Genomic DNA, 19,143 nt, shown 5'->3' on the forward strand with positions numbered 1-19,143 from the left:
TTATTAGATCTTTTCTGCCTAAGCATGGCTGCCGTGAGGTGTTGCAACACCATGGCCAAGTATGTAAATCTTCAATTTTGTTAAAACATAACCTCATCAACATCTTGGCAGTTATACACTCTTTCAACACAGTGTTTTTTAGGTAAAATAGATATTTATGTACCAAGTCTGTAAAGTGACTCTTTATCGAACGAGTCTGATATTACGAGCAGAGGGAGCGAAGCGAGCGACGCGAGTAACAGACGAGTTCAAAAAGAGTCTTTACTGACGTGGTGCATACAAAATTTTATCGCCAATCATAAAAAAACATTAACACTTACTTAACACTTACTTAATTACATCCTAATGAAAAAAGAGTGTGTGTACTTGGTAGGTACGCACGTAAAAAATTATACTTCTATTATTATGATTTCAACGAAATAAATATATTTTAAACAGTTTAATCGTATTTTTATTTATATATTATTAAACCAATTTTAACACTTAAAATAAAATACCAAAAATTAAAAATACCGTTAATAGTTACGTTATTGTTTATGAAGTATAGCCTCCCGCAGCGCAGTTGCTTTTCCCTTGATGAATAGTAGAAAATCTAAATAATTATATTTCCTAACAAATTATCAGTAAATATCTATCACCGTCCTATATATACCTAATCAAATTAACAAAAACACAATTTCATAATATATTTGAATTAATACAAAACTTAAAAGATTTAAGAATTTTATTAATAATTTTAGACGAAATAAAAATTTCGTATGACAGTAATGACGATGACATGCTTTTGAATGTTTTTAGAATGCTTTTGCATGATGGCCGATTTCGATGTTTAATTGATAGTTGTTTTATCAATATTGAATAAGTACTTATAATAATTAGTAAATCTATAAAGTTTTGATTTGTTTTATAAATATAATTGCAAAATACTACAGAATTTCACTTTCTGACATAAATTTAATTAACAATAACGTAAATTTTGTACAATATTTTTAATAAGTAAAGTAAATAATACTGATTGGACTGGAATATGGTTCGGCTGTATTTTCGTTTTGCAACGAAATTGAAAATGGTTATTCATTTTTTATTTACATTTACTCTGTGTGGAGTATCAAGGGAACCATTCTCGTTGGAACTTTACCGCGCTGAGCAGATGGGACGTGAATTGTAAATTGTAGAATTCCCTCATCTTCCTTAGTCTCAGCATCCGTATGGCTTGCAAATTGTAGAAGCCTCGGAGGTGTAACCAGAGAAGGTTCCCATTGTTTTCATTCTGGTGGGATGTTCTATGTGCCACTAGAGTGAAAACTTAGTCTTTTTGCTAGCAGTTGCCGCTAGGGCATCTATGCCATTTCGTTCGTTGCAATTCGGGACTGCACGCTGGGGTTTGTTTTGGTTGGATCAGGGAGAGCAGCATATGTGCCTCCTGATGAGAGACTAATAAGTTTCGAAACCGGTAGAGGTGCTTGCAGCACTCTCTGATTGGACTGGAATATGGTTCGGCTGTATTTTCGTTTTGCAACGAAATTGAAAATGGTTATTCATTTTTGATTTACATTTACTCTGTGTGGAGTATCAAGGGAACCATTCTCGTTGGAACTTTACCGCGCTGAGCAGATGGGACGTGAATTGTAAGTTGTAGAATTCCCTCATCTTCCTTAAAGCCTCGTAGAAGCCTCGGAGGTGTAACCAGAGAAGGTTCCCAATGTTTTCATTCTGGTGGGATGTTCTATGTGCCACTAGAGTGAAAACTTAGTCTTTTTAAAGTAAATAAATTTTAAGTTCATTCAAATAAATAATCGATTACTGCCATCGACCACTTACATTCGATCTCAGTTAATTTGATTAATCGCGGCAGTAAAGTAAAATTCTTCTTTCAGTACAATAAAGTGTTACTTTACTGCTGCAAATGGCGTCAAATGAGTACAATAATAAATGACTTTAGTGACGGCTGGCGATAAATAAAATTTTCATTACAACCAACCTGTGGCTAATCCCATATAAACACAATATTTAACTTGGACAGTACAAGAAAACAGTGTCAGAACCTTGTCATTTTTATTATTAGTTATTCTGAACATTGATAAGCTGGCCTGTTTACAGACACAAAATATTTTAAAACTGGTTAAGCTTCATTTTCTCAATCACAATTCAATAAAATTTACATGAATAGATTCGTCTCGAAATTACAATTAGTTCATAATATCACTGCGCCAACTCTGAATTTTGCTTAATAATGGCGTAAATTGATATAAATAAATCTAAAACCAAATGGGTACGTTCTTATAGTTCGTAAGTTAGACAGAGAAAAAAGATTTTATAATTCGGTACTCCGTAAATCTTCTGCTGGTCAGTCGCACCAAAGTATAATACTTCCTCTAATCGACTTAGCTCACGCTGGTTTTAAGCCGTTTTGAATAGCACCGAGACCCAGACTAATAGTATTTATGAATGTTATTTTTATGGACTTCAAAAATGTGATTTCGATAAATTACAATTTGCGTCGTTATTAATCAAAATTCAGCGTTGGCGCAATGACATGAAATAATCGTAATTTCGAAACGATTCTATTCATGTAAATTTTATTGAATTTGAGTGAGAATATATTTTCCATGAGATGTGTGCGGTGTCGTATAAGGCTGGATGATGTTTACATGAAAAAATATACAGTAAGCGCCTCCATACTAGATACATGAGTAGGTACCTAATTGCTATGCTTATGGGCTAATCCGGTACGTTCTCAGATTTGACTTTTATCCCTGTCATGTTACTGTCAAGAAACTATTCAAAATAATTGTTTTTCCATACAAAAAATACATTAATTAATAGTATTATTACTCTGTTTTAAAATAACTTTATTCAAACACCAACAATATTACAATATGTACTTAAAAACTTTTACAACTTTACCAAAATGACAATTTATTATAAACGTTAAAATTAGATCAGGTGTATTTAATATAGCTGATCTATTATTTATCAATTTTCTATTTTAATATTCAGTGTCTATATAAAATTATGACGCACGGGTAAAGATTCGCGGACTCAATTCGCGGATTCACTAGACATAAAAATAAACATTGAAACGAGTGAAGGATCCAGGACTGTAATAGCTCAATAGCTATTACAGTAAAATAAAATTACACTACATGTAAATCAAAATGTAAATTCGTACAGGTTGAAACAAATTTTATATCAAAGTTTAGGTGGGCACAAAAGATATTTTCAAGAAAGTATCCAAATCATACAAGGGGATCATTGTTTAAATAATTAAAAAGGGGTCATTTTTGCAAAAAAAAATACTTTTTTAACTGCTGAGGTCATATAATTACTAATGAAGGTCTATAGGATTGTTTTCTGCAAAGTTGAAGGGTAAATCTTTCACATAAGACTTACTAAATGAAATTGGACCCCCTATTTATTTAAATAATTATACATAAAACTTTAAAAACATATTTGCAAAAAATTATTTTTAGCGTTTTAAATAAGCACTATAACTATCTTATTTTACAGGAAAAGTTGCGCTATGCTATCATTATTAATCAAAAAAAAATTGGTTCAAAAATATTTAATATTTTTTGAGATATTGAATTTGTTTATTAAATGTTACTCTATTTTCAATTGCAAAAACGCGGTTGTTGTCAAAGAAATATTCACCTGTATTAAATATTATTTTTATTTTTATGTATATTTTCGATAAATGTATTGATAAATTCAAATTTGAATTAAACTTTCCCCTAAAATGGCATTTGAAAATTATTCAAATTGGTTTATAAATTGTTTTTTTAATAACGTCGCGGGGATTAAATATTTTGAAATGCCGTTTTAATAATTGGGTTCCTGGGAATTTTTCACTAATTAACAAATTTTTTTTGTCTTTTTTCCTCTTCTTTTTTTTTCTTGGAGTTATATTACTACGGGCCCTTTTAGGGTTAAGTTTCATTTAGAATGTCGAATCTCTAAGTTGTAGATTCTAGACCTAAAAATATTAAGATTGGTCTAAAATCACTTAAATAAAATGTGGCTACTTACTGAGTTACAGGGTGTTTTAATTAAAAATTTAAAAATTATTTTTACCAAGTACTTTCAAACTATTTGACGTATCCTTATCATACTTGGTAGAAAGTGTGGGTACTATACATTCTACTAAATTGTGACAAAAAAGTTTCTAGCTACTACCAGAGGCGTGCGACAGGGGATAGTTAATGGAAATGGGGGAAATTTTTCGATTCTCCAATACTTTATATGTAAATAATATACTCTTTTCTGGTAACGATTAAGTCATTAGTTTTCGAGATATTGGACGTTAAAAATGAAACGACATAGATATTTTGATTCATTCATTTTAAACTTCCAATATATCTCAAACTGATGACTTTATGGATACCAATAAAGTTATTTACATACAAAGTATTGGAGAATCGAAAAATTTCGCTAAAATAGTAATTCACTCAGTGGCGTAGAATTTGGGAAGGGTCAATCATTCACTATCCCCTGTCGTACGCCTCTGGCACTAGCTAGAAACGTTTATTAATTACAATTTAGTAGGGTGTATAATAGCCACACTTTCTGCCAAGTATGATAAGGATACATCAAATAGTTTTAAAGTACTTGGTAACAATAATTTTTAAATTTTTAAATAAAACACCCTGTAACTCAGTAAGTAGCCACATTTTATTTAAGAGATTTTAGTTAAATCTTAATATTTTTAGGTCTAGAATCTACAACTCAGAGATTCGACATTATTAATAAAATTTAACCCTAAAAGGGCCCGTAGTAATACAACTCCAAGAAAAAAAAAGAAGAAGAAAAAACGACAAAAAATTTTTGCTAATTAGTAAAAAATTCCCAGGAACCCAATTATCGAAACGGCATTTCAAAATACTTAAGCCCCGCGACGTTATTAAAAAAACAAATTATAAAAAAATTTGAATAATTTTAAAATGACATTTTAGGGGGGAGTTTAATTGAAATTTGAATTTATCAATACATTTATCGAAAACATACATAAAAATAAAAAGACCTTAAGCAGGTGAATCTTTGGCAACAACCGCGTTTTTGAAATTGAAAATATAGTAACATTTAATAAAAAAATTCAATATCTCAAAAAATATTAAATATTTTTCAACCAATTTTTTTTTGCTTAATACTGGTAACATAGCGCAACTTAGTCTGTAAAATAAGATATTTTATAGTGCTTATTTAAAACGCTAAAAATATTTTTTGCAAATTTATTTTTTAAAGCTTATATACAATTATTTAAATAAATAGGGGGTCAAATTTAATTTAGTAAGTCTTATGTGAAAGATTTACCCTTCAACTTTGCAGGAAAAAATCCCATAGACCTTCATTAATAAGTGAATTACCTCAACAGTTAAAAAAGTATTTTTTTTTGCAAAAATGACCCCTTTTTAATTATTTAAACAATGATCCCCTTGTATGATTTGGATACTTTCTTGAAAATATCTTTTGTACCCACCTAAACTTTGATATAAAATTTGTTTTAACCTGTACGAATTTACATTTTGACTTTTTTTTATTTTATTAGGCTACAATGTTCCTATGTAGCTAGTAAGGTGGCGCTTACTGTATAAAATGAACCATCGTTATTAAAAATTTGAAATATCTTGTGCACGTACCTTTAGACTTTTTTTTGTAACTGTAATACCAATTTTAAAATCATCACTGGTATTGCCTTGGAAAAGCTGCTCATAATCTTCGGGTTTTGGATTTTTCTTTGGTAAATATAATTCGTTTCCAGTATAATCTTCTATAAATCTGTTCTTATTCATAACATTACCTTTATTTTCTGGAAGTATTAGATCTATTATCAATTGGATAGTTTTGTAGGCAGAATCTTTAAAGGGTAAGACGAATAGAACCTAAAAAATCAGTAATTTTACTTGGTAATAATGAAAAAGTATAGAATAGAATAGAAATATGCTTTATTGTCACCGAAAATTTTACAATTTTTTGGACAAAGCTTACAAAGAGTCGGAAAATAATAACAACAAATACAATTTACTGAAATTACATAAATCACCAATATTACAAAATAAGACAAAGACAAACTATTACAAAATTTAAATAAGCTGCAAATTGCATGATACAACCTTTGTATGATACTTAGGAACTAATAAGTTTAAGCTGCTGCATATGACACCCAAATATAGATACAAATAATTTAGTTACTTGTACATAAATGTGCTGTAATTTCTTAGTTATTCCTTAAGAATCTCTTCTACTGAATAATATGGTCTTCCAGATTGATAGACTATTGTAATTTTACGGAACTTGGGGAAAGATCTTGCAGATTTAACTTGTAAAGGGAGATGGTTGTATAGTTTGTCAGTGGACGGGATCGGTAAATAGACGTCAAAGGTTGAATTTCTAGTGGAGTAGTCATGATTAGGTCTTGCTGGAAAGACACGTAGGTGTTTACGAATTAAGCAAACAGTTTCTAAAATATAGAGAGAAGGAAGTGTTAAAATTCCGTGATCTTTTAAGTAGCTTCTGCAATGTGTTGTTCTTCTGAGGTCAAACAGATACTTTATTACTCTTTTTTGTAATTTAAAAGTAAGATTGGATTGGACAGCTGTACTAGTGCCCCAAAAAGGAAGACCATTGATGAATCTCGAACAAAACAAAATATGTTATTTTGGAAGAGGCTAAATTGATTTCATTCGAAACAGGTCTTATTGCATAGCAGGCTAAGGCTAGTTTCTTAATAAATCGATATGAAGGGACTATTTAAGTTTGCTGTCTAAAAAATACCAAGAAATTTTACAGAATCAAAGGTAGGTACTGATCTGGGTGATATTAAGAAGTAAGGGTTGAAAAGCTCCTTCATAGGATAACGCTACTGTCTTATCCACGTTAAAAGAGAATTCATTAGAGTCGGACAAGTAGTTCAGAAGTAATAGTTGCATGTAGAGTTGCAAAATGTTTTCAATGCATTTTTGAATTAGTGATGTCATTAATAAAGATAAGAAAGAGCAGAGGATCTAATACTGAACCTTGTGATATGCACATACTGTTTTTTGAGACTAGAGTCAGTATCATTTGTTCTAACCAGTTGTTTCCTATTATCCAACTGAAATTGAAACCAATTCAAACAAATATTTTGAATTCCATAGAAATTTTTTTTATCCAAATTTCGTGATTTACAAAATCAAAAGCTTTGATAATGTAACAAAAAACAGTGGCAGTACAAAGATTATTGCTTAGTTCTTGGTTAACCTACTGTAGTACAAAACATAGCCCCAGTGGTATATTTATTAGTTAAAAAGCCAAACTAATTTTCTGATAAAATGTTGTTTTCAACGTGAAAAGATATAAGTTGGACTTTTCTGAGTCTCTCAATAGTTTTGGAGAGTACCGGTAGTAAGGCAATAGGTCTATAGTTACACGCTATTAGATTTTTCATCACCCTTATGAAAAGGGATACCTAATAATGGCTGCCTTTAGACTCTCTGGAAATTTAACTTTCTCAAAGAAATCATTATTAGAGATACAAGGACTTCAAACACATTTTCTGGGAGATTTGAGAAAATTTTTAAGGATAGTCTATCAGTACAACAAGAAGATTTGCTTTTGATACTGTTGATTGTTTGCATCAGTTCAGTCTTATCCACAAAGAACGAATTCGAGACCTTTTTTGAATTAAGGAGATAGGAAACGTGATGTTATAATAGCAAAATAGTTGATGTAATATTATATCTCACATTAACAAAGTATACATAAGATTGTCAGGGTTTGGAAGAGAACATGTTTGAGCTGTGTATTATTTTCCTTTTTTCCTCCCCTGCGAGGGGCGTTTTAGGGGAAACCCGGGGACAGAAATCGCAAATTTTTTCGTATCTTTTTTGGGGCCCCAAAATACACATTCTCATCTTCGTATGATATTTACAGGTTCAGTGACATTTTCGTCACTATATCCTTATTAAATGACTATACATACTAAGAAATGCTGTATTATAGCTATTTTAATTATATATCTATATACTTCTGTAAGCTCAACATTCTAATAATCTGGAAACGCCTGATTTTTAATAAGACTAGAGTGATAAGGCTATATTAGAGACTTATCTTTATTTTTGTATATTCTTTGTATTTCATATAATATTTTAATACAGTAAACTTTGTTGATATTTTGAGAAATGTTATTATACCCTTCAAAATATTAATATTACTTACCTTTGGCCGAACTAACCCTTGGTCCCTGAATTCTTCCGGTACATCATCTTTTTTTGTTAACCTAGCATTATGATGAATGATTTTAAGTCTTGTTTTTAAAATATGGTTTACAGCATGAACACAGTAAATAAATCTTATTTCTTCTGAATTATTGAATGTTCTACCAGGATAATAAAAATCTTGATAGTTATTAATAATAGACAATATTTCTTCTTGTAGTGGAGTAAAAGTTTCTGAATTTGATACCTTTTTATTTACTTTTCGAAGATTCTTAACAATCTGCGGTTTGATATATAATTTATCTATATTATAATGTGTTAATCTTGTTGGTACAGTACCTTGTGGTGCATATATCTTTTTTTCAGATATAGTAAATTTATTTTCGTCATCATCAGATACGTCACACTTCGGAATTTGAATTGATAATTTACCTAAAACTGGCCATGATTTCTGGAGTGTGTTGTTTGTAACAGGACTACTTTGAAGAGAATCTAACATAGTATCATGTAATTCATATAAAACATGCTGATTAAAATTATCTTCTTTATCATTAACAGGCTCATCTTCCTTGTCAATATCTAACGAACAAATACTTTCTTCATCATCACTATCCAATTTTTCTCCATTTTTCTGATCACCTTCACCTATATCTTTTCTATCATTAACTCTAACTGAATCACCACTTACTTCAATATTGGCTGTTTCATCATCTTCAGAACTTGACAACTATACATAACAAAGAAATATAGTTAGTAATCTTGAAATTTATAAAATAATAGGTAGGTACACATTAAAATATAAGATATAAATCGGAACAAATGTACCCAGGCTAGGTATTAGAAATAATAGATAAAGCCAAGGCAGACAAGAGGTACAAGAAGTAACAAAAAAATTAAAAAATAATAAACACACTGTGTTCAATTTTTTACATGCAAAAAATAATCTCACATTTTTCTCTGTATGATTTCAATAATTTTCATGATAAATTTTAAGCTACTCCTTAAGCCAACCTTACTAGTAGCACCTGCTGGCTAGTAGTACCTAGTCATCCCTACTTACTCTCACCCCTACCTAAACAGCCAATTTTGCTGGACATTTTTGGGAACAAAAAATATATTCGCTCTCTTTGGTGCTACCAGCCCTATTAGACCGGGCAGTATCGTCGCCCCCGCTAGCGCAATTATTCCGATTCGATTTTTTTGCACAAACTTACTCAAAAAGAGGTCCTTATAACATATCCACAGGGTGCCGGGCGGTGCCGTGGTCGAAAAATTTTTTAAACAATTTTTTTTAAACAAATTCTCAAAAATAATTTTTTTATTTCCAACAATTTGTTTTTAGATAATTTGGGTCATTCTGAGCAAAAAAGATCTCCTGTCATTTTTCTCTAAAATTTACTGTTGTCGAGTTATACGCGATTAAAAATTTGAAAAATGCGAAAATCGCCATTTTCAAGGCTTCATAACTCGATTAAAAATTATTATTATGAAATTAAAAAAGTGACAAGATCAAGATTCAAATACTTTCTTCAGCGTCCTGAACAGATTTTTGTCATTATTTTATTACAAAGCTGTTATTTTTATTTATTAACAATTAGCGGTATAGTCCAACTGTATCGTCGCCCCCGTTAGCGGAACTATTTCGATTAGATTTTTTTGCACAAACTTACTCAAAAAGAGGTCTTTATAACATATCAACAGGGTGCCGGGCGGTGCCGTGGTCGAAAAATGTTTTAAACAATTTTTTTTAAACAAATTCACAAAAATAACTTTTTCATTTCCCACAATTTTTTTAGACAATTTGGATCATTGTGAGTAAAAAAGGTATCTGGTCATTTTTCTCTAAACTTGACTGTTGTCGAGTTATACGCGATTAAAAATTTGAAAAATGCGAAAATGGCCATTTTCAAGGCTTCATAACTCGATTAAAAATTATTATTATGAAATTAAAAAAGTGACAAAGTCAAGATTCAAATATCTTCTTCAACGTCTTGAAGAGATTTTTGGCATTATTTTATTACAAAGCTGTTACTTTTAGTTATTAACAATTGGCGCTATAGTCCAACTGTATCGTGACCCCCGTTAGCGGAACTATTTCGATTAGATTTTTTTTGCACAAACTTACTCAAAAAGAGGTTCTTATAACATATCCACAGGGTGCCGGCCGGTGCCGTGGTCTAAAACAATTTTTCGACCACCGGCCGGCACTCTGTAGATATGTTATAAGGACCTATTTTTGAGTAAGTTTGTGCAAAAAAATCTAATCGAAATAGTTCCGCTAACGGGGGCGACGATACAGTTGGACTATACCGCTAAAAATTGTTAATAACTAAAAATAACAGCTTTGTAATAAAATAATGATAAAAATCTCTTCAGGACACTGAAGAAGGTATTTCAATCTTGATTTTGTCACTTTTTGAATTTCATAATAATCATTTTTAATCGAGTTATAAAGCCTTGAAATGGCCATTTTCGCATTTTTCAAATTTTTAATCGCATATAACTCGACAACAATCAATTTTAGAGAAAAATTACAGAGACCTTTTTGCTCAGAATGACCCAAGTTATCTAAAAAAAATTGTTGGAAATAAAAAAATTATTTTTGTGAATTTGTTAAAAAAAATTGTTTAAAAAATTGTTCGACCACGGCACCTCAAGGCACCCTGTGGATATGTTATGAGGACCCCTTTTTGAGTAAGTTTGTGCAAAAAAATCTGATCGAAATTGTTCCGCTAACGGGGGCGACGATACAGTTAGACTATAGCGCTAATTGTTAATAACTAAAAATAACAGCTTTGTAATAAATTAATGACAAAAATCTCTTCAGAACGCTGAAGAAGGTATTTGAATCTTGATTTTGTCACTTTTTGAATTCCATAATAATCATTTTTGATGGAGTTATGAAGCCTTGAAATTGGCCATTTTCGCATTTTTCAAATTTTTAATCGCGTATAACTCGACAACAGTCAATTCTAGAGAAAAATGACAAGAGACCTTTTTTACTCAGAATGACCCAAATTATAAAAAAAAAATTGTTGGAAATAAAAAAATTATTTTTGTGAATTTGTTTAAAAAAAATTGTTTAAAAAATTTTTCGACCACGGCAACGCCCGGCACCCTGAGGATATGTTATAAGGACCTCTTTTTGAGTAAGTTTGTGCAAAAAAATCTAATCGAAATAGTTCCGTTAACGGGGGCGACGGTACAGTTGGACTATAGCCCTAATTGTTAATAACTAAAAATAACAGCTTTGTAATAAATTAATGACAAAAATCTCTTCAGAATGCTGAAGAAGGTATTTGAATCTTGATTATGTCACTTTTTTAATTTCATAATAATAATTTTTAATCGAGTTATGAAGCCTTGAAAATAGCCATTTTCGCATTTTTCAAATTGTTAATCGCGTATAACTCGACAACAGTAAATTTTAGAGAAAAATGACAGCAGATCTTTTTTGCTCAGAATGACCCAAATTATCTAAAAAAAAAATTGTTGGAAATAAAAAAAATATTTCTGTGAATTTGTTTAAAAAAAATTGTTTAAAAAATTTTTCGACCACGGCACCGCCCGGCACCCTGTGGATATATTATAATAACCTCTTTTTGAGTAAGTTTGTGCAAAAAAATCGAATCGGAATAATTGCGCTAGCGGGGGCGACGATACTGCCCGGTCTATATAGAGAGTTTCACGTTAAGAATAGAATGTTGCTCAGATAGTGCAATGTATTTCTTATGGACGATAAAAGCGCGCCAATGCCACGCCGTACTGATTAGAATGAATCGTATATCGGCAGTCGAGTAGCCACCCGTGCCTGAGAGGTTTGGCAACACTGATCTCCATGAGCGCAACGTTCCGTTCTTAACAAGAAACAAAATATAACATATATATTGATCTTGTGTAGCTCCTGTGTATATCAGTTGGACCTTTCTGTTGGGTACCATTACTGTTGAACAAACGCTTGTATTCTCTATGCCAGGGGTCACCAATTAGCGGACCGCGGTCCGCATCCGGACCGTGAGCTAGTTTTGTGCGGGCCGTCAATAAATTCAGAATATACCTAGTGTTTGCAATTTTGAAAATGTTTGGCCATGAAATTGTGTACTATGTTTGGCTCAACTTATGTGTGCGAGGTCGTTTTTTCAAGAATGAACTTTATTAAAAATCGGTATAGATCTCACTTAACAGATGAATATCTCAACTCCCTAATGAGACAGTTGCACTAAACTCACTCCAAACTTCAGACATGTTGTATATAAAAAAATGCCATTTTTCTCTCTGATAATTTAATTTTGTAAAGAGTTTTCCCCCTTATTGTTATATTTACTTATCATTAATTTTGAAATTAAGTAAGCTGTAATAATATAAAATTGTCATGTGCATTTTTTTATATTCATTTCCTCTCTTCTATATGTTAAGTAGCAGTACTTTTCAGATGTGCATTTAATTAAAATAATTTTCAGATTTAATAAGTTTGCAACAAACAGCTTGCATTGAAACTAATGTAGAAAAGATAACATGTTAATTAGCATTTTGTACTATGATTATTTATTTTAAATCCCTCAGTTTCCTTTCTACAAAACTGAAGATGTCTAAAAACTTCATTAGCATTCAAAATATAAATTCCTAATTTTTAAAATATTCTCAGTAACAATTTACAATACTGCTGTTTTCAAAATATACTAATAATTACATCAAAACAATGCACAATGAATTTATATTTTATTTATTGTACCAGGAAAACTTACAGAAAAGTATACAGTAACCAAAAAACAATCAGATATTATTAAAAATGTTTCTGACTCGATTTCTTTGCGGATTCCTGTTCAAAAATGTCCCCTTTAAACAAATCAGAAGGGTGCCGGGTGAAACAATTTTTTAAGGAAATTCAAAATTACTTTTTTGCCTCGAAAAATGTATTTTTAGGTTTCTTGGGTAATTATAAACAATAAAGGTCTCTCCTCATATTTCTGAAAAGTTGATAGTTTTCGTGTTATAAGCGATTTAAAACTTGAAAAACGCGAAAATATGCATTTGCGATGCTTGAAAACTGGCAAGTTTTAATAAAATGACAGAACTTTTTTATTTAAGATGACCCAAAAATGCTAAAAACATATTTTCGCGGGCAAAAAAGGTGATGTTTTGAATTTGTTAAAAAAAATATTAAACAATTTCTGTCCAAAAATTTCGTTCGGCACCCTTCTGATTTGTTTATAGTGGATATTTTTTAACAAGAATCCACAAAGAAACCGAATCAGAACAGTCCGGACCCCGAAAGTGTCATAGGTTTCCGAAATGGACCCTCAGGGAAACTAATTGGTGACCCCTGCTCTATGCAATAGGCTAAGCCAAGGCAGTAATTCGACATAAAATAATCCTGAATCTGTTAAAAACATTTATTCATGCACGAATCCGTGAGTGAACTGGCACATGTGTTTCCTCAAAACGTGAGCAGTGAAAAGTGAAAGAAGACTTGGTAAGCTTTTTATAAAGCTATAATACATATTGTCTGTTTACCATAATCCCTCTATAAAAAACAAAAACTAAAATTATATGAATAATTTCATGTTTGTACATGCCTTTATTGTACACAATGGATAAAGAAATATAGTTCTGGTACGGAATATTAAAACAAGGAGAAGTAGAGGATAAAGTACAAAAGACCACTGAACTTATTTAAAAATTATATTTAAGTAAATTTTTCCAGAATACAATTATTTGTCACATCTAGATAACACACCTTATCATGTCATGGATAACCTTACAAATGTCTAGATAGCAATAAGATATAATTGACTTAAAGAATGATAATTCTAATTCAAAAATTTTCACAGTTCAATTGGTTAGGGAATCATAGCTGGAAGTCATCAATAAAATGCGATCAGTATTACCCAATAAAAAACTGGTAATAGAAATTAGAACTAGAGTATTAGGGTGTTAAGTATTAGCTGTCCTTTGATATACAGTTGGAGTCTGCACAATTACGGACGCAACTGAAAAAAGACTTACCAGCTTTGAGATGTGGTGTTATCGAAGAATGTGGAAAATATTGGACACAACATAACGAACACAGAAACATTAAAAAAGATGATATAAGAAAAAAACCTACTCAACACTATGAAGGAAATAAAATCAAGCTACTTTGGTCATATACTAAGAAATGAAGAAAATGAGTTAATGCAATTGGTTATACAATGGAAGGTGGAAGGAAAAAGAGGGCAGGGGAGATGACGCACATCCTGGTTGAAAAATTTAAAGCAGTGGAGAGGAAAAACAACAATAGAACTCTTCAGAACCCCTGCAGACAGAGTAAAAGGGACATATGTCCTTAAAGGATGAAGCACATAAAGAAGAAGAAAATCATAAATGAACTCTAATAACTAAATTTTCTGATTTATACATGAAGATTTATTGAACACATTCATCTTCACTACCTTGCTTAGGGAATTAAAGAATGAGATCAACAATAAATGAAAACCTGCCGTTAATATTAAAATGTTGAAATTGCTTGGCTTCTACAAATTTTGGATTGCAGTATTAGTGCCAAAATAAGCAAAAATATTACATAATGTAATGGTGTCTAAATATTAGGATAATTCAAGAAATTACTGTTTTAATACAGGGTTACGCTTGTCTGGCATTGCCTTTACTAACGATTGACACACGTCAATAATAACTATCTCATAATTTTCCTAATTTTCTCTTCAACTCGGCAACGGTTCTCTGGGGATCATTACACAATTTCTCTTCCATCTTATGCAACAATGTCTCAATAACATTAAGGTGTGGACTGTTTAAAGATCATGAGAGGACTTTAGTGTTATTGTCTCCAACCATTTTTTACTTGTTTTAGCTGTATCTACATGCAACACTGTCATGCTGGAATATCAGGGTTGGTAAAAACCAAGGTTTTTTCGAAAAAACCAAAAAACCAGTTTTTTGGTTTAAACCAGGTTTTTAATACAAAGTATAATAAGTCTAAAACCTTTAAAAATGAATAAATTATTCTATAAAATTAACTAATAAACAATGAAAAAATGATTAAGACAACTTTTATTTTTATTTACACACACAAAAAAATTAATATAACAAAAAAAAACATCATCAAACGTTAAGATGTTCAAAATAACTAAGTTCAAAAGTAAAAAAATAGAAATTATTTTTCTTAATTTTCTTCATTTGCGGCAGCTGTAGTAAAAACTTCAAATAAAAACACCAGTTTGGAGGCTCAGTAAAAAAATAAAAATAAAAAAACAGATTTAAACTAACTGGTTTAAAAAAAACAGTTGGTTTAAACGTAAAAGCATGTTGGTTTAAACCTGCCAACCCTGTGGAATATTAAAGTCAAGTCTAGGTAGGGATTGTGAGCACTTGGTACAAGACTATTTTTCAAAATCTCTTGATACATTCCTGCATCAATTGTGCCTTCAACCATCACATATCTTTCTAGACCCGATGATGACATGCGGGAAACCTCACAGTTCTTTTGAGACAATTGGTATGGAATGCTTAATTTTCACTGCTCATAACCCGTTTTCGAAAATTCCCCATGCAAACATAAAATTTATATTTGTCACTGAATGTGACTCAGGACCTGTCACAACAGTCCATGGAGATCTTGCCCTTTTGCTTCTCTGTTAGCACAGGTTTTTATTTTGCTCAAAACATAAGAAGTACTCCCTTGATAAATTCTTTCCTGTTTCTGCATTCCATTGTGCTGTGATATCTCGTAAAGTGTTTTGATTTCCCAGTTTCCAAATTTTTACTAGTAATCGTCTGTCTCTAGCAGACACAATTCTTGATCTACCTGAACTGGATTTCTTTCTGGCCGCTCCACTGAACTTAATTTATTGACATTTACCGACTTCCTTGTGGTATCTCTTGAAGGTGGCTTCCAGGTTAATGCTGTATACACAGACTTTACAAAGGCGTTTGACCGGGTAAATCATAAGATTTTAATCAATAAGTTGAGAGGTCTGGGTATCCAGGGTGAACTTTTAGAATGGTTGTTATCCTACCTACCTGAAAGAATACAAATAGTACGTGTTCAGGGTTTTCAATCGTTTGAAATTAAGGTACCTTCGGGAGTGCCACAAGGGTCACATCTTGGACCCTTTCTATTCAATATCTATGTTAATGATATTGCCTCCTGTTTCCACTTTGCTTTTTTCCTAATGTTTGCTGACGATTTAAAATTATATTTGAAAATCGAGAATGATGACTATCAAAAATTACAATCTGACTTGGATCGGTTGAGCTATTGGTGTGATAGCAACGGAATGGAACTTAATGTTAAAAAGTGTCACTTAATGGTTTTTGGTCGAAATAGAACTCCTACAAATCATATCTATACTATTAAGGATTGTCCTTTAGACTCTGTATCTCAGATAAAAGACCTAGGTGTTGTGCTCGATTCCAGCTTATCCTACATCCCCCATATCTCATCTATTGTCACAAAATCACTTCAACTTTTAGGGTTTATCAAACGTTGTGCAAAAGACTTTCTAAATATCCCATCCATAAAAGTATTGTATTGTTCACTTGTGAGACCTCACCTAGATTACTGTTCATGTGTTTGGTCTCCACACTATAACACCCATATTCTAGCTATTCGCGGTGTGCAAGTACTTGGAAGGGATACGCGAAACGATCGTGCGCGAATAGCGGAGAAAAATTGCAACTTTCTTAAATAATTCATATTGTCAATTGAAATTGTCAAATTGACGTACATTTCATACCTATTGTCATTTAAGAAGAAAAATTATATATTGCTCCACAATATTGTTATGTGCAATTATTATATAAAGGTAAATTTAATTAATTGTATTTTGCTTGCGATACTGCATTTTAATAACTAATTTTATTTACTGCATATAATTATTTACGTTTTAATAACATAACCTAAATCTTATTTTTTCTTCTTATTATTTTTTTTGGACTATGGCCTTGACAATTATCCAGTAACAAGGACCATATGATTGGCCAATATAATTAAAAGTGCGAATAAAAGTGCAGAGCGTAGAAACCAGATGTCGCTTTTCCGAACTTGCACGGTCCCAATTGAGAGAATTCAGCACAAGTTCTTAAGATTTGTTGCATTTAAACAAAACCAGAGGGTTGATATTAACTATTCTAATATAGAAAAGTCTATCAACATAACCTCTCTCCAAATCCGACGCATGCATAAGGATCTCACAATGTTTTATAATATACTACACTCTACACTCCAATAATTTTGGTCCTCAACTATTGGAGAAAATTAGCCTCCATGTTCCCAGTAGACAAACGAGGCTAAATCAACCTTTTTACATTAGACCCCATCGCACTAACTACGGACACAACTCCTTCATGTCCAGAACACCTAGGTTTGCTAACCAATATTCGGAGGGTTTAGATTGTTACAGTTTTCCAAATGAATTTAAAGATCAGCTTAAAAAATTGTATGTGATAACTTTATATCCTTGTGTTTTGTACATTTTTTGTTAATGTTTGTTATTTATTTAATGTTCCTAGTTTGTATAATTAAAATTTTTAAATTTACTTTGGTTAGGTTATAAATCTCCTGTGATTAATGTTTACTACACTGTATTTTAATTGGGTGATTGCCCGTTGATAAATAAATAAAATAAATAAATAAACTTTTACCTTTAGCTCAGATACTTACACTTTCATGAGAATGCTTAAGTATGCCCGCAATTGTAGACTTAGTCAGACCTAAATATTCAAGAATTTCTAGTATTTTTTACAATGACAATATTTTTTAATTACCAACTGATGAAATTTAGTATGTGTGGCACTTCCTTTTGCAATTTTTGAATAAATATTTTATCAGATATTTTCGCTAAAAGTCTGTTACAAGCAGGGCCGCGTTTAGGTCAATAGACGCCCTAGGCAATTCTCTAGTAGCCGCCCTTCAAGCATGTACCATTTTTGCTAGAAAAAAATTGCAAGCAGATTTTTTAATTTAAATAAGAATACATAAAAATTGTCATTCCAGTTCGATCACATCAGATTTCTTTCTTGATTTTTTTGTTTTGGAAAAATCATCTATAATGTCGTCATAATTTATCGCCTTTGTTACGTCAGTTTCTATGGACAAAATCGACAAATTGTTAGTGAATGAAAGAGGCGTGCGGTCCATGGAAGCGGGGGAAGCACCGCTTCCCTATACTTCCATATAAGAAAATACATATATTATTAATTAGTATTTAATTATCAACAATGTTTCCCTAATCTAAGTAATCTATTATGTAACTAATAGGCATTGAAACATTATTAAAATTTGATCGCATACGAACGGTCTCAAATAAGCACACAATTCAACGATTCAGTCCGGTCCTGACGGAAGCGCATCTCAAAATCGCTGCTTGTCATGCATTTGTCCCGTTCAAAAATTGGTCAGGGTTTAATAACCTCACTCGCTAGTCATGTTCCTTTCACGCGAATTTTGATACGCCTGGAAGCGCTCGTCCGACCGCTTCCGATTCGAAAACGAGATGCGGAGTCTGTTACTGCTGCTATAAGGGGTAGGTATTTAGGTACGAATGGCTCGATTTCAATTTTTTGCTTAATATTTTTACTAATATTTTATTTGACATTTTGAGATTTTTCCTTTTACTGATATTTTATAGTACCTACGACATTTTACAGACGAAGTCAAGTGACATTTAAGACAATTTGATGACTTATGTATGATGATTAAAAAAATGAGCTGTTTAAAAATATTTGGGATAAAGCTGAAAATATGGGCTTCGAACCTAAAAGAAAAATAATGATGATTGATATTGTCGGCGAAAGAGAGACCTATCGACGATTATATGTACATACATCGAAATTTTTGATAATATTCTACAACAAATGAATTATCACTTGTAGAATTATGTAATTTTAATATGTCTAATTATAATTCATTAAAATCTCCCACAGAAGTATGTACCTATTTAATTCAGTACGA

The 19,143-nt window shown here is 31.5% G+C and overlaps 1 protein-coding gene across 1 annotated transcript in view; it reads right to left on the reverse strand.

Moving 5' to 3' along the window:
• LOC126883245 (U3 small nucleolar RNA-associated protein 25 homolog) overlaps positions 1-19,143 on the reverse strand; it is a 65,106-nt gene that overhangs the window by 36,174 nt on the left and 9,789 nt on the right. Inside the window, exons 2-3 of the mRNA XM_050648537.1 lie at positions 8,194-8,919; positions 5,637-5,879 (exon numbers count right to left, since the gene is read on the reverse strand). Of these exons, the coding sequence (XP_050504494.1) occupies positions 5,637-5,879; positions 8,194-8,919 (969 nt within the window). The remainder of the gene's footprint in view (positions 1-5,636; positions 5,880-8,193; positions 8,920-19,143) is intronic.

This window comes from Diabrotica virgifera, chromosome 4 (genome assembly GCF_917563875.1).
Source record: "Diabrotica virgifera virgifera chromosome 4, PGI_DIABVI_V3a".
Lineage (NCBI taxonomy): Eukaryota > Metazoa > Arthropoda > Insecta > Coleoptera > Chrysomelidae > Diabrotica > Diabrotica virgifera.